We start from the raw sequence: 15,090 nt of genomic DNA, 5'->3' as shown, positions 1-15,090 counted from the left end.
TTTAAAACATATAGGGATCTTTTAAGAAGCTGTATGGGTTCCCTGGGTCGATATGTTATTAGTAACTGAATTGGCCAGACAGGCCAGGTGGCCAGATCTAGTTAGAACCCTGTTCTTGTAGAGACTTTGTCGCTCTTTCTGGAACATGGTGTGATTTCTGCACAGCACACATCCAGCTTATCTCGGAAGGCAGGCGTTTTATCTGTGCTTCAGGGCAGCACAACCACAACAAGGTTAGAGCTTAATTCGTGTCTCTTTACTGGAATGTCAAACAGAGATTTTCAATTAGCTTTTGCCCCAGCGTTCCCCCTCCCGGCACTCTCACTTACCGGTTTGAACACTTACTTGAACTAATCATTTTCTTAAGTAGATGCTTTATGATCGTTACTGTTCTTCATCTGTGAACCCTTTGGAATTTTAGACAGGACTATGAGTCTGTGACTTTTACGAGGGTGCTAAAGGAGACCTCGTTATTTCATTGAATTGATGGAGAGCTCAAGAAGAGTTCAAGACAAACAGCAGACTGTCCCGCGACCCGTATACAGGGTCAGGAGGGCCAGGACGCCAGAGCTCTCCTCGAAAGGAAGCAAATGTGTCGTCTCATCCTCGCCGCCGGGTTCCTCTGCGACCGCAGAAAAGAGGCGGCACGCCTTATCGGATCCCCAGACCGGTCCCATTCCCCCGTCCCCATCGCCCTCTGCACAGCGAGGCTCCTCGTAAAGCGAAACCACAGAGTGCCGCCCGCTCGCTCACTCGCTCCACAGCGTTCTGGGGCCGGCAGAGGGGTGGGGGGGGAAGGAAGGGACAAAACTGGCAGAGGCAGGGAAGAGGGAGAATGTCCGGAGAGGAAAGACAGCATCCCCCAGGGATGGAGGTAAGGAGGGAGAGAAGGAGAAGGAGAGAGAGAGCAGTGCCTCTGTGGCTCGGACTTCCAGCCTGCAGAGCTGCGGGTTCTGGTTCAGCTGGGAACAGCCCAGAACCACCCAAAGCTGCAGGAGCTCACACCACCTTTTCAAAGTCCCCGCCTCTCTCTCTTGCTCTCTTTCTCGTGGCTTTTGTTGTGCCCGTGGCAGGCCTCCGGGGAATACTGTGTGTGTGTGTGTGTGTGTGTGTGTGTGTGTGTGTGTGTGTGTGTGTGTGTGTGTGTGTGTTGAAAGGGATGCCCATTGTTGGCTGGGCTAGCCGGCGTCTCTGATGGATGGACTCATTCTAAGGGCCTGAAAGGGAGGAAGTCAGGCCTGTGTGTCGCCTATCTGCCCCCCAATCTGTCTGCCTGCTCTGCCTCCCTGCCCCGCGGCCGAGCCGAGACAGACAGGCACAAGAGGTCCAGCTGAGCCGAGGAGACTGACACCCCCGCTGCCCACCAGCACTGCCCCGGCGGACACTGCTGCTGCCTCCTCAGGAGCTCCACCCGGCCCGGTCCTATTCCCAGTCGCAGAGAGATGATGTCCAAACAATCGCCCAGCAAACCACAAGGAGACAAGCACGAAAGAAAGGGGGAACAATATTTTAAGCCTGCATTTTTTTCCCCCTGGTTATTGTTCAAGAACCAACTGAACAACTTTTCTCTCAGAATAAAGGTCAAAGAAGATCCAAGTATATTTTGTGTTGCATACAGGTACTGCTTTAAGACACGTAATGCTTTTAAAAATAAAGCATATTTTACACCTATAGAAAACTCAGGTTCGAGCCTCCATCCCATTTTGAGAAGGAAAAGACGGTGCTGTTTATCCAGCCAGGACACACTGCCATACCAGGAACCCAAAAGATAAATAAAGAGGGTAAAAGCCGAACGAGAGGAAGCAGAAAGGCTCTTTGTGGCCTAAAGCGAGGTCTCTTTCAAGCCTTTTCCCACAGAGTGGACCCCCTCAAACAGGGATGACTGCGGTAACTTTCACTGGTGCCTCGGCCCAGACAGAATGGGAAGGCCTCACTAGGCCACAGGCAGGCATTGTCAGTCGCCACGGAAACCAGAGTCTTCATGTCAGACATGTTTTTCTGTTTGTTTTCTTTTTCATGTCTTTAATGTGGCACAGGGGACATTTCCTCCCCCTCTCCCCCTACCCCTCATACATTTCTTTCTTGTTTCGATTTTTTTTTGAAGACTGTCATTTGTAAAGCTCCTCAGTAGGAGACAGGCCCTATCTTTGTCGTGGTGTTGTGGCTTTGCATTTTTGCTTTCTTGTTGAATTTTTTTTAACATACTTTATGAGGTTTTGGCACAGAACGCAAGTTTTTCAGGGTTAAAAAAAACACGCAACTCTAAAACAACAAAACCTAGCCCCTGGAGAATTCAGTCTTTCCCACGCTAGGATAATTTTCTTCTCAAGATTAAACGAAAGCTAACAACAGAAAGAAAGAACGGGAAAAAAAATCTGGTTATAATTCTGGACCCCCAAAACCAAGAAAAGATGCCCCAAAGACACCGAGTGGGGGAAAAAAGAAAACTGTTACTATTTTTACATTTCAGAAGAATGCAGCTTGCCATGATTCAAACGACTTAAAGCTCGTTAATCAGTTCATTCTGACTAAAGTCTTTTACCACATCAGAGGAAGTGGAAGGAGGAGGGGGTTCTTTATTGGACCAACTCAAAATGAAAGAAAAAGAATAAAAATAATTATTTCTGTCTTTGTGGCCCACGCTACAGCAGAAGTTGTTTGTACTTTGTTTTAAAGTTGGCCGGATGTTTGACACACGATTTGCTCGAGTTTCTGAGGAGGGACAAAAATCCATTCACCCAGAGTATTTTTTTTTAATTCTGCTTTCAAGGACAGCTCATGCCATACCTGACAGCTCTGAAAGGTACCGGAATTATTGAAGTGGTTCTGCACAGGTCAGCAGTGTGGAAGAGTGCAGCATCCTTATAACAAAGGGTCACACGACAGGATAACAACAGCCCCAACAGGATGTAACAACAGCTTTCTGAGTTCTCTTAACCTGATCACACCAGAAACATGTAATCAGTTTAAAAGAGCTATAATGGTGCTGTTATGATATGTTTGTGTGTTGTAATGGATCTGTTGTGGTGCTGTTCTGGTGTAGTAATGGTGCTGCTGTGGTACAAGAATGTTTGCCAAAAACAGTTAATAGAACATTTAACTGGCAAATGTGAGATAGTAGTGGAGGTACCAAAGGAACAGTAATACCCAGCGGAAGACACTGGTTTTTGCAGTTTTGACATTTTGAGGTTGACCTAATAAACCGTTAACACTGGGACGTGAGTTGTAACAGCATTCTAACAAGCCTGTTAATCTTGGAACGCCGAGAGAGGGATTATATGTGGGGAAGGAGGGGTGTGGGAATGTGGGGGTGTAGGGGGTGGGGGTGTGTGGACGTTAGGGTTAATGCAAAACCTGGACTGCAGAATAAACTGTTGTCTCTCCAGTTGCAGATGAAGGCTTGGTTCCGAAATAAGGGGTTCCCACGGGGCTCCACATTAACGGCTCGGTAACGACTTGAGTGAAAGGAGAGAGAGACCCGGGGAGAGAGAGTGTCTTGATGAGAAGTGACATTTTTTTCTTTAAGGCAGCATGCCGCGAGAGTGCAGAGACAGTGGGTGAGAAGTGAATGTGGACAAATGATCCTGGTGAGTGCTGTCAGTCTGCGGTGACACTGCACGATAGCAGAGGATTATGGGTTTGTAGCAGTACTGCCACACTGCTATGTTTGAATTTAATTATAGTAGTCTTCAGCTGTAATTACAGTGCATGTGGAGCTGCAGCTGAAGATGGGAGAGGACTACGTTGGCATCTTAGGACATGAGAAGTGCGCAGTCAGGCCATCCTTGTTTACACAGAGCTGTACAACATACTTGGTCAAAGAACAAACTCATCCCAGCCAACAGTTTTAAACTGCAGAAGCACATCTAAGGTGTGAAGCTCCAGCCCCCACTCGATCTGTGCTTTTATTTAAAATACAGGTATATACAGATTTACAGTATCCCATTATGAAAGTTTTACTATTGTGAATCACACAGCATTTTTGCATTGCGTCCCATTGGTTAATCTTGGAACCAACTATGTTGGTTAGAACATAGTTGTTTACTTGTGTTCAATCGGTCATGATTTACCATGTCTCTCTGTGCTTTAAGAATGATTTCACTCTGCTTTACCACTCAGGAAGCACAGGATTCAAGGCAAGAGTCCAGTCAGTGCACCCCGGACTGGACACTGGCCTATCTCAGGACACACACACAGACGGACAATTTCAAGAAGCCAATGACATTGGCTGTCAACATTTCTTTGAAACACTGAGAGAAAATGGGTGCATCCAAAATTAATCCATGCAGACACAGAGAGAACATGCACAATTTTAGATACAATTCAGCACTTGACAAATGACTCTTAAGTTAAGATTCTGTAACGGCCTGGTAAGACTCATTAAGAATACTGTGTAAAATTTTCATCACCACATTATGGAAAAGATACTGTTGCACTGGAATTTGTCCAAAGAAGAGCAACCAGGTAAATTCCAGCATTTAAAGGACTGTCCTACACTGACAGGCGGAAGGAACTGAACCTTTTTCGGTCTTGAACAGATACAATTATGAGGGGCCTGATACAAGCTTCCAAAATCCCCAAAGGTGCTGACAACATCAGCCCACCAGATTCCTTAAGAATGAGCTCAGAAACAAGAGTCAGAGGGTACACATCGAAACAACATGGAAGTGCATTTAAAACAGAGAACATGAGACACTTCTTTACCCAGAGGAGTGTAGGAGTACGCAACAGGCTGAACAGCCATGTATTTGAAGCCGATACTCTGGCTTCCTAAGAAATGACTGGATATGATCCTTAGACCCATTAACTCCTAACTGCTACTAACTGACATCCTGGCACCTTCAAAAGGAGAACTGAGTGGCAACTTTAAGCACAGAAATAATGGAGCTTTATCTGGGATCTCAGGAAGGTATTCCTGAGCATGAACTGCAGGGAATCCTGTTATCAACATCCTGGAATCATTAAGGGGGCCTTTGAAAGCAGCTGGTAAACGATATTGTTTTGAGCTGGTGCGTCCGATAGCTGGGTCGCGCAGAGGGTTAAAGGAGAGAACAATGCAAGCAGTGTCGCAGAGCCATGTTGATCTGTTTTCTCTGGGGAATGTGTGTGGGGAGGTGGGGACCCCGAACACAGGACAGCTCTCGTCTCTGATGAATCTCATGCCAAGGTCAGACCCGCAGAGCGAAGACGGGCTCTTTTATCACATCATGCACTGGAGGAAGCTTGTGGCCACGGAGGCTTTAAATTATTATTCTTTTCACTTTCTAAATTTAAAATAATAAAAAGGCTGACGTGTTTTATTTCTGGCAGCAATCAGCCTTCAGGACGTTAAAAAAGAAAGAAGGAAAATGTAAATTAGGTGGTAATTACAGGGGATCGTGCTCTGGAAGCAGAGATTTCCCTCTCTGTTGTAACCACAGAGGAAAATGCTGTCTTCAAACATGAAAAAAGGGCGCCTATCAGTTCCCACTGGTCGGACGGCTCTGGGTTCTCCTCTCCCTACCCCCCTTCTTGCAGGCTAGTTTTCAGCCCCCCTGTTAGAACTTGGAGTCACGCACTGCCAGATCAATGGGAGATGGACCATGGTGGGGAACCAGAAACAAATTCTTAGAATTCCAAGATGATTCAGAAGCTACACTGATGTTTCATATTCTACGAGAGAGAGAGGGGGCGAGAGAGAGAGCACCATGCAGAGTCCACTGAGGACGCGTCGAACTGCCGGTGTTTAATTGTTCAGGGATGTGTAAAGCTATCACACAGCCTAAGGTATTTAGGGATCAGGAAACTCTTGCAGATCAAGAAGTTACATTTCAAAATGGGTCGTTCGGGCCCCTAGATTGTTAGATGAAGGAATTCATTTTTTTTTTGCAGTACATATTGAAGTTTAAAGATCATGCATACCTGCAGGAAAGGACTGTAAGATTGTGTGTTGCTGAAATAGAGCTTATATTTACATTTTGGATTTTGTTCAGTGCAAGAGTGAAGGTCAGTCCTGTAGTTCTAGTGAGGGATGATGCGACAGTTTGTCAGGAGGTTAAAATCAGTGGTAGGAACAGGTTTAAGATGTGGGTTAAGGTTAGGACTATAGCTGTTAATCTGTGGTTAGGGCTGGATATGGAGACAGGGTTAGTACTGGGGCTAGGTTCATAAGTAGAAGTGCACTAGGGCTATGGGCTGGGTTGCGAAAAATAATTCTGTGCAGCGTATACGATTTCCTAAGGTTACGGAAATAACAGATATGTAGGAGGAAAGGCTTTTAAGGTAACGAACGCCTATCTTTACCCTAAATTGTTACTGTGTGGTTTGTCCACTGGGCTGCTATTATAGAGAGGCCTTCAGGTTTACCATGGGAAAGTTGCTGAACAAATAAGCAACCCAGCAAGCTCTTTCTGAGCTCCTGAATGTGATGGATTGTCATGTGGGCAAGGCAGGCAGGAACCGTGACTTTACTTTTCTCAGTGCGAGAGATGAAAAACAGGGTTTTCTTATTCGAGCCCTTAGGAAAATAAACACCCAGTGGCCTTGGACAATGCTGTTGAAGTGCTGGGCAGCCTGGTACTTTTCCCCAGCTAGAATGGGCTCCTGTGTGGGACAGGGACAGGGACAGGGACAGGGGCATTGTAACTCCAGCTGCAGCCTGCATTTCGCTGAACACTCGGTGTAGGTAGAAGGCGGACAGACATATAAGAGCAGGGGCTTGTGATTATTACTCTCCAGGTAGGCTCCCTGACCATTCTCAGACTATGCAAAAGTGAAGCAACATTCGGCTGGTACTGCAGCAGAACAACGTAGCTGCTCTCAGACGCTGAGTTTTAAAATGCCGCAATTAAAGGAATAAACTGCTTCCAGCTTGGCAGCCCTCTGGCTCTTTCATCATGGCGAGGTGAAGGTCAGTTCTGTGGTGGATCACGCTGAGCAACAGTCCAGCTGGAGGAGATTTCGGGGGCACCTGGCTAACGTTCACCGTGAAGGAGCCTGATGGGGGCTCCTCCAATCGCAAAGACATACTGAGATGGAGGGAGTTTTTAAGACAGTTAATTTCTTCATGCTGAGCTCTGGTTCAGGTCTGTGAAAGAGCCTCAGGGCCACACTCTGAGAGTTCTTGGTGCTGGAACGTTTTGTCTAGAAAAACGCAAAAACATTAGGGGCAGTAATCCTGCAGGCTTTCCAGAAATTTGGCCAATACCTACTGACTGTAACATAGAAGAACCAGTGATTTGACATATCCGAGCAATTAAGGTCAATTAAGTGAGAATTAAAAGAGAGGGGTGCCCTATCCCTGACTGGATCGTTCGGGACATGAGACGGGCTATTTAACCCCCAGTACCTAAGAAGGTCACATACATAACTGTCTTCTAAAATACTGCCTCCTGTCTTTTGAGGTGAAGAGTCATATTAATTGTGCAGTTTGACTTCCTAACTGGATGTAAGCTATTTACAAGCAATACAATTGGTCACTATGCTTTCTAGTGAACGCACAGAGTTTTTGTATTTACTGTATATTAGGAACTCCACTGATAGCTTGTTTTATCAAAGTTTTATGCATCTTAAATTAGTTAATAATAATGCTAATAATTATAATAATTATTACACTTACACTTATATAAAGTTTTTATATTATATTTAGGATGAATGACAGCCCAGGTTTAGAATGGGCATCATTGTAAAATATGCATAGAATACAAATGGAATTGAATAATCGACAAACTTTGTGAGAGCAGGAAAGTTCCAACTGCATGTTTACCCTGAAAACTGGAGACCTCCCCCATTCCAGAGATCTAGCTCCCCCTGCTGGGAACACTCCGAAAGACAGCGATTGAATTCGGAGATTTTGTGGAGGCAGTCTAAATCAAAATGTGATTTTCAAAGCAAATTTGCCAGCACGGCCGATTCTGGTTATATTTTAAGGAAACAATAAAGACCTGTATTTTTTTCTGCATTTTAGAATTTTATATGTTGATGATTTAAAATACATAGATAGTTCTTCTTTTCGTCTTCACCGCATTAAAAAGTTATATTCTGCAACCACATTCCATGATGAACGGGAATCATTGTTTTTCTTTCATTGTAGTGCATATTTACTTCTACCTCTGCGATTGGGTAGCTAGCTAGTTTGCGACATGATAATTAACTGTTTGTATATTACATTACGTCCTCCAAGGTGGTGGGTTTGGGGGCACTTCACCATCAACGAGGTATCGAACCTTGGACTGCAAGGAAACTACTGCTCCCAGAAGCCCCTTGCAAAAAGTCTCTTTTGTCTTGCTCTCAACCTACCCTTAAGCGTTCCAGGAACCCGCCCCCCGTGAGCTTCCCCTCTTCTGATTGGACATAACGCTTCTACGTCAGCCCTCGGGTGGGCGGGGTCGCATGTCGAACCCTTAGCGTGGCGTTCGTTAAAAAAAAAAAGTGAAGTTTGTTAGCACCGATAAAGGAAGACGGCTTGAGGTGAGTAGGTGAGCAGCGATCGGTCGATTTGTTAGTATTTGAATTGCGGTAGCGTCACTGCAGCGAGGACGTTTTTTTTCCCCTCTCCCATGCCGAGGTGCCCGTGACAGCCGGATTGGACGCGCTGCAGGTCTCAGCAGTGCAGTTTATTTGTTTTGCTCGGTGCTTTTGTTGAGCATCCGCCGGCGACGTTCCGCTCATGTCCGTCTGGCTGAAGCACAGACCTGTCAAAGCGCCGACTGGGCGACCTGGCTCGCTCGCGTGCTTTGTGTGACAAGTGTCACACGTTCCTTTGATGTTCCCGTCAAGCGTGATGTCGTCGCTCTCTCTCTCGGGATGTTATAGATGTCACGGAATAAAAATCACACGTTGCATGAAAGATATTGTTTAAATTTGCAAGTCGGCGACGGCACCGTTAGCTAACCGCTTCCTTCTTCGTTTTTATTTTTTTTTTCTTACGTTTTCTCACAATTGCCTCTCTTCGGATTGTGTGTTTTTTCGCTCTGAGATGAGTCTAATGGCCATGTATTGCAATGTACGGTAGCGGTAACTCGCTTGGTGTACAGTTGCACGTCTCAGTTTGTGCCTGTATCCGCTTGTCGATTTTCGATTTGTGCTGAGGCTCCTCGGTTGCTCCGTCTTTTCAAAACACTGATGAAACTTAATGGTTAAATGGGATTCATTTCAGCATCCAGCGTTTTACTCAGAATGTACTGCTTGATTTCCGCATGTCGCGATTATGGGTGCCCTGCCTCATTTCTTCTTGACCATAACGCGTGTGTTCATTGCCCATGGTAGAGGTTGCTAATGTACACAAGCGAATTTAAAACAGAATTGTCGGATGTTCGTCATTCTTCAGTTCTCACTCTTCATCAGACTGCGGGTTCTGTGTGAATTCTGTTAGTTATGAGCGCTGAGATATCATGCATTGCAGAAACCGAGAAATGGGTAACGTCAAGTTGTGAGGGTGAGGGTGAGGAGATGGGAGGTTGTATAAAACAGGTTATGGTGCTTCTTCAGAACCCAGTGGTAAGATCCATGTCTGTCCCATGTGAAACCCTGCGCTTTAATTGGATAGCCAAGTACCTCCATGCCACATCGCTATCAAACTGATTGATTACAAGACTGGTATGGGGTGCTGTCTTGTGGGTTATCCCCCGGACTCTGTGTGAATTTTGAAGTTTGTGACTTTTGTGTTCAGTGCCTTTTGCCACCCCCCCGGATGTGAAATTTGATTCAAGTGTGGGATTCAAACCCTCAGAGGGGGAGGGGGCCCTGTGTCACCCGGTTGGGGTGAGCCGACTCCAGATGTCTGAGATGTAGAAAAAAAAAACGAAGTATAGATCTGCTCCAGAAAACGTCGCAGCTCGGTGGGAAATGAAAGCAGGAGGGCTTGAGTGGGTTCCAGGAGGAGGCTCGGACTGGAGGGAGGGCAGGGAGTCACGTTTCAGACTTGCCCCTAGGTCACACACTCCCCGTGCATGTCAGCAGGGCAGGAGGGGGGTGTGGGGTCGCTCTGTGACCCAGCCTGCAGGCCAAGAACGGTCTCTGGGGGAGGCTGGGGGAGTGGGCGATAGAGGGGAGGAGGACAGACAGACCAGCCAGAACAGAAATAATCCACAACCCACAGCTCTGTCGAACTGCAAAAAGGAATTCTCTGCCTCCTTCTTTAAGAAGCAGAAATGATGCCATTTCTGCTGATACTGTTACTACTTGTGGAAAAGCTAATATATAAATAGCTTGATACTAATAATATGGGAGCGTGGTGTTTGGTGCCTCCGCTTCACAGATCTTACGTCCTCGGAAACATTCTGTGTGGAGTCTGTATGCTCTCGATCATGCGTTGCTTTCCTCCAAGCGCCGTGGTTTCCTCCCACCTTCCAAAGACATGCTCGCTAAATTAATCGGCATCTCTGAAATGTCCCTGTGTGTGTGGCTGCCCTGTGGTGGACTGGAGTCCCGGGCAGGATGTCCCGGCCTTGTGCCAGGACGCAAGTGTCTTGTGCCCTGTATGACTCTAGCTTTCTGGTTATGCGAAGCTGAGAAAATGCCAAATGGTCAGTTATTTCTTCCCAGACCCCTGAGGAGCGCCGCCCTCTTTCAACACGTGAGACGCGGCGTGCCACGCTCTGCGGTCTCACAGCTCTGCTTCTCTCGTGTCCCCCAGCGAGTATTCTGCACCGCGTCGCGCGCCGGAGGGGTGAAGATGGAGGTGCCGTCCTACCAGGCCAAGCTGCTGTGCGAGCTGAACGAGCAGCGCAAGAGGGACTTCTTCTGCGACTGCAGCGTCATAGTGGAGGGACGGCTCTTCAAGGCGCACAGGAATGTCCTGTTTGCCAGCAGTGGCTACTTCCGGGCCCTGCTGGTGCACTACCTGCAGGACAGCGGCCAGCGGCACAGCACCGCCTCGCTCGACATCGTCACCTCGGAGGCCTTCTCCCTCATCCTCGACTTCCTCTACTCCGGCCGGCTGGACCTGCGCAGCGACAACGTCATCGAGGTCATGTCGGCGGCCAGCTACCTGCAGATGACCGACGTGGTCAACTTCTGCAAGGCCTACATCCGCTCCTCGCTGGAGATCTGCAACCGGGAGCGGGAGAGGGAGAGGGAGCGGGAGCGGGAGAGGGAGAGGGAGCGCGAGGACCAGGCAGACAGCGGCTCTCCAGCCGGGGCTGCCGCGGCCTCCACCTCGCTCGGAGACTGCACCCACTCCAGCCCGGATGAGCCCAGTTCCCAGGCCCTCCCAGGCCCTCTGCCTGCCCCTGTCCCCCACAGCAGGGACTCGGAGAGCGAGAGCTCCAGGGGGGAGTTCCCGAGCTTCCATCCTGTCGACCTGGCACTCAAGGCAGCCCCGGCCGGCAAGGTGAACTCCTCTTCCAGCTACCTCCTGGGCTTGGTGCACCCCAAGACCGAGTTTGACCCTGACGAGGAAGGAGAGGGCCCGACGGGAGGGAAGTACACGCCTTTGTTCCATGCCCCTCCCGCCGATGATGACCGGCCCCACCCCTCCTCTCAGCCAGCCGGCAGCGAGTCCTCCCCTCTGCCCTACGACAACTACCACATGAAGCAGTTTCTGGAGGTGCTGCTGAGAGGGGGGTCCAACCCCAGGCGGGAGGAGCTGGTGCAGCACTTTGCCCAGAGCCTGGGAGGGGGTGTGGGTGTTGGCCGAGGGGCCCCAGAGGAAAGCCTGGGCCTGGGCACGCCTTCCATCATGGAGATCCACAGTGACTGGTACGGAGACGACACAGGTAAGAGCCCCCTGCTGTTAGGATGAAGCGACAGGGATTTTGGTCCCAAGATTTGATCTAACTGGACTGTTTCTATCAACTCTGTCTAGCATGACACTCAACCGTCTCTTATTACTGCCAAACATGTTGTGCTGCTAGGAAGTGCAAAGTTCTGCTAAATTCTGAAATTGCAAGCTCGGGACTCTGGTGTCAGGCTGTCCCCCACTGGAGCACTGTGGAGTAAGCTAACGTTACTGTGGCCACCAGCCACACCTCTACTCACCTGTCGGTCGGTACTGGTTGCTGTGTTTACACAATCAGGTAGCATGCTCCACCTGAGACGGGGGTGGTTGTAACTGCCCAGAGGTGAAACAGGCTTCCTGTCTGATTGTGTAACCACAGCAACCGGCACTGACTGACAGGTAAGTAGAGGCGTGGCCGGCTGCCGCAGTAACCCTACCTTACTCCACTGTGCTGCAGCGGGGGCGAGCATGCCATCTCGTTGTCTAGTTCTGTCTGGTTTCAGAGACGGGATGGGGGTTATCTTTAGAACCTAGCTTGGGGCTGCGTGTGTAATCTGGGAATCGGAAGCACTCTCGTTTGGCAGGCCACCTCTTCAAGGACTGGGGTCATGTTGTTGAAGTGGGCCGGGCTCCTGTGGGTTTTGCAGGATACGGCCTCGTGGTTCCTGTGAAGCTGCACAAGTGCCCGTTCTGCCCCTACACCGCCAAGCAGAAGGGTATCCTGAAGAGGCACATTCGCTGCCACACGGGAGAGAGGCCGTACCCCTGCGAGACCTGCGGCAAGCGCTTCACACGCCAGGAGCACCTGCGCAGCCACGCGCTCAGTGTGAGTCCTCACACCTCTCCCCCAGGTCCGGAGCCCGAGCTCCTGGCGCCGCTAGTGTGTCTGTCGGAGGGCCAGTGATTGGGGATCAACACTTGTGAATGAGAAAGCATCCCACGGTATTTAATTTTACCTGTTTGTTATGTCAAAGGTGATATTCTCATCATCATGGTTAAAATAAATAATGTGGAAGCTCAGTTTGATATTGTAGAAAACTGAAACAAGCTTTGCTTTCAGAAGGTTGCAGTTGATGTTTCTTTACTACTAGGTGGCGCTACGCGACAGGGTAGGATGTGATTGGTTTACCTGTCTGCAGGTGCACCGCTCAAACTGGCCCATCGTGTGCAAGGGCTGCCGGCGCACTTTCACGGGCGTGATCTCCCACGGCCTGAAGCGCTTCGGGCTCTGCGACGGCTGCACCTGCGTCACCACCACCCACGAGGACGCCGCCCCCATCAACCTCAGCAGCCAATCGGAGGGCCCCGAGCGCAGCGACGGCGACGGCGACTGGCCCATCTACATGGAGGAGGCCGAGGAGGGGGAGCCCGGGGGCGGGGAGGACCTGGACGACAAGCACGAGCTCCACAGGCAGCTGTCGGAGAGCGAGGGGCTGATGTAGCGAGGGGAGGACCGGCTCCCTCCGCCTCACTCTCGCTGCGGGCCTGTCCCCGTGGGGAGTGGGCTGTGGCGAGACAGAGAGAAGGTCGGGGTGCTCGTGTGGCAGCGCGTTGCGATCCCAGATTGCTCCCGCTGTAAGGATTGGATCCACGGCTCCACACGCCTTGGTGAGGAATCAGGGCTGCTAGCGCGCGGGGGTGACTGGGCACTGAAGTGGCGCTCTTGGCCCCCAGAACGAGAGCAGCTGTGTGAAACAAAGGCCTGAGCTTCCCTCTCTCACTCCCGTTTCTTGTAGCTGCTAGGATGAGCTTGGAGAAGATGATAACTTCAGGGTTGCAGTCGAGGCCTCGTGCCTCTGACTGGAATCTGCGCTCCAGCAGAGGTTTTGCTCCTCCAACATCACGAAACGTCCACCCAGGAGAGGGAGCTGGAGCCTGTTCCAGCACGCAGAGGGCGCAAGGACACACCCTGGGCGGGATGCCAGCCCATCGAAGGGCACACTGACACACACACACACACACACACACACACACACACACACACACACACACACACACACACCAGGGCCAATTTTCTCAGATGCCAGTGAACTTCCCTACTGTGGGAGGGAACCCACACAGACATTGGGAGACCATACAAACCCCATCCACTCCACAGCATCCCTGGTCCAGTATTGAACCCAGGACCACTGGGCCGCCGTGTTGCCCCACATCACAAGACAGCTTCCATGAATGACCTGTTTGGGTGTTGAGTGAAAGTGGACAGCAGGGTGGTCTAAGGTGAGGTCCCGTCCTGTCCGCTCCGCTGCAGAGCTTTAATACAGCCAGCATTACTGTTCTACTGCTGATTAACGGTGAAATAATGCAGGGCGGGGATGGCTCTGCTGTGTTTGGGAGAAGGCGGGCAGGTCCTGTCCAGCTCTGTTTCCGTCGCTCCTCTGCAACTTCAAGCAGCTCGGCGAGTTCTGTCCCCTTTAACTCTCTGTGAAGCCCGGCCCTTCCTGCTGCCGTGTGCTGGGTAGGGCCGACTTGTGGACCATGCCCTTACTGTACGCTGCGGGTGTGCAGTGGGTACTGAACTTTCTCTTAACCTGCTCAGAGGATTTTGTGGGATTCTGTGTGCCGAAGTTAACTTGTGTAACCACGCGATGACGTCGCGAAAGCGTCTGCACCGGTAGAGAAAAATAAAGTGGAAACAAAAACGTGTTTTGTGAAATATTAAAATTACAGTGGACAAATGCCAAAGCTATCTTTTGTGTTGGTTTACTTATGAACATTGTCAAGACAGAGTAAAAGTGATAGTCGAAATATAGTTACAATAAGATTGTAGCCTTAACTGTGGAGAATGCTTGCCTTTAGTCTATACAATGTAAAACATTTACATTATTGAAGGTGTTACATTAACCTTAAGTAAACAACAAATATTTTGTATGGTACTTATTTATATTGTCTCGTTTTGCAAGCTATATATTTTGTATTACCGTTCTTTGTAAATACTTCCAGCGGCGTTGGAAGTGAGGTTCAGTGCTGTGTTTGTGAAATAAAATCTATTCCAGTGAGCTGTGAGTTATTCTTATGTTCACAATGCTTAGTGTAATGATTAACGCCACACTTCTGCCCCAACTGGATAGAATATGCTGAACTGTAAGGGTTAACCTTGCATTCACGTTTAAAAGTGTTACCGAGGCTGTGAGACTAATTTGCTTTTCCATATTAAAATCAGCGCTTATGGTGTTGGACGCTCTTTTTTGAACTGTTATTAAGATTAAACTACTGGCAGTCAAGACTGAACATTGGAGACGGATTTACATCGGAACCGAGGACTCCTGACCGCAGCATCAGGCGTTTAGACACCCGTGCTTCTTCCTCAGAGTGTCCCGGGAGAACGCCCGCTTGTGTTTTGTGTTACCGGGTGTACTGTGTGAGTACATCGCTTTGGATAAGGGCGTCAG

At 49.2% G+C, this 15,090-nt stretch overlaps 1 protein-coding gene across 7 annotated transcripts; it reads left to right on the top strand.

The window, feature by feature from the left end:
- The first annotated feature begins 8,348 nt into the window (after positions 1-8,348).
- On the top strand, positions 8,349-14,697 carry zbtb8b (zinc finger and BTB domain containing 8B). 7 transcript variants are annotated; one of them, XM_088602509.1, is made up of 4 exons: positions 8,349-8,448; positions 10,616-11,696; positions 12,283-12,524; positions 12,790-14,697. In XM_088602509.1, the coding sequence occupies exons 2-4, from the start codon at positions 10,655-10,657 to the stop codon at positions 13,138-13,140; spliced, it is 1,635 nt and encodes a 544-aa protein (XP_088458635.1). In that variant the 5' UTR covers positions 8,349-8,448; positions 10,616-10,654; the 3' UTR covers positions 13,141-14,697. The 7 variants fall into 7 exon arrangements, 6 of the variants coding, with proteins under 6 accessions (XP_088458635.1, XP_088458638.1, XP_088458639.1 ...); XM_088602512.1 differs by having other exon boundaries at positions 8,351-8,448; positions 12,838-14,697; XM_088602513.1 differs by having other exon boundaries at positions 8,353-8,448; positions 12,346-12,524; positions 12,838-14,697.
- Positions 14,698-15,090: the final 393 nt, after the last annotated feature.

Source organism: Lepisosteus platostomus, chromosome 13 (assembly GCF_059453375.1).
Source record: "Lepisosteus platostomus isolate fLepPlt1 chromosome 13, fLepPlt1.hap1, whole genome shotgun sequence".
Classification (NCBI taxonomy): Eukaryota; Metazoa; Chordata; class Actinopteri; order Semionotiformes; family Lepisosteidae; genus Lepisosteus; species Lepisosteus platostomus.
Note: the sequence above shows the minus strand (reverse complement) of the source record. Positions and strands in the feature narration are given on the sequence as shown.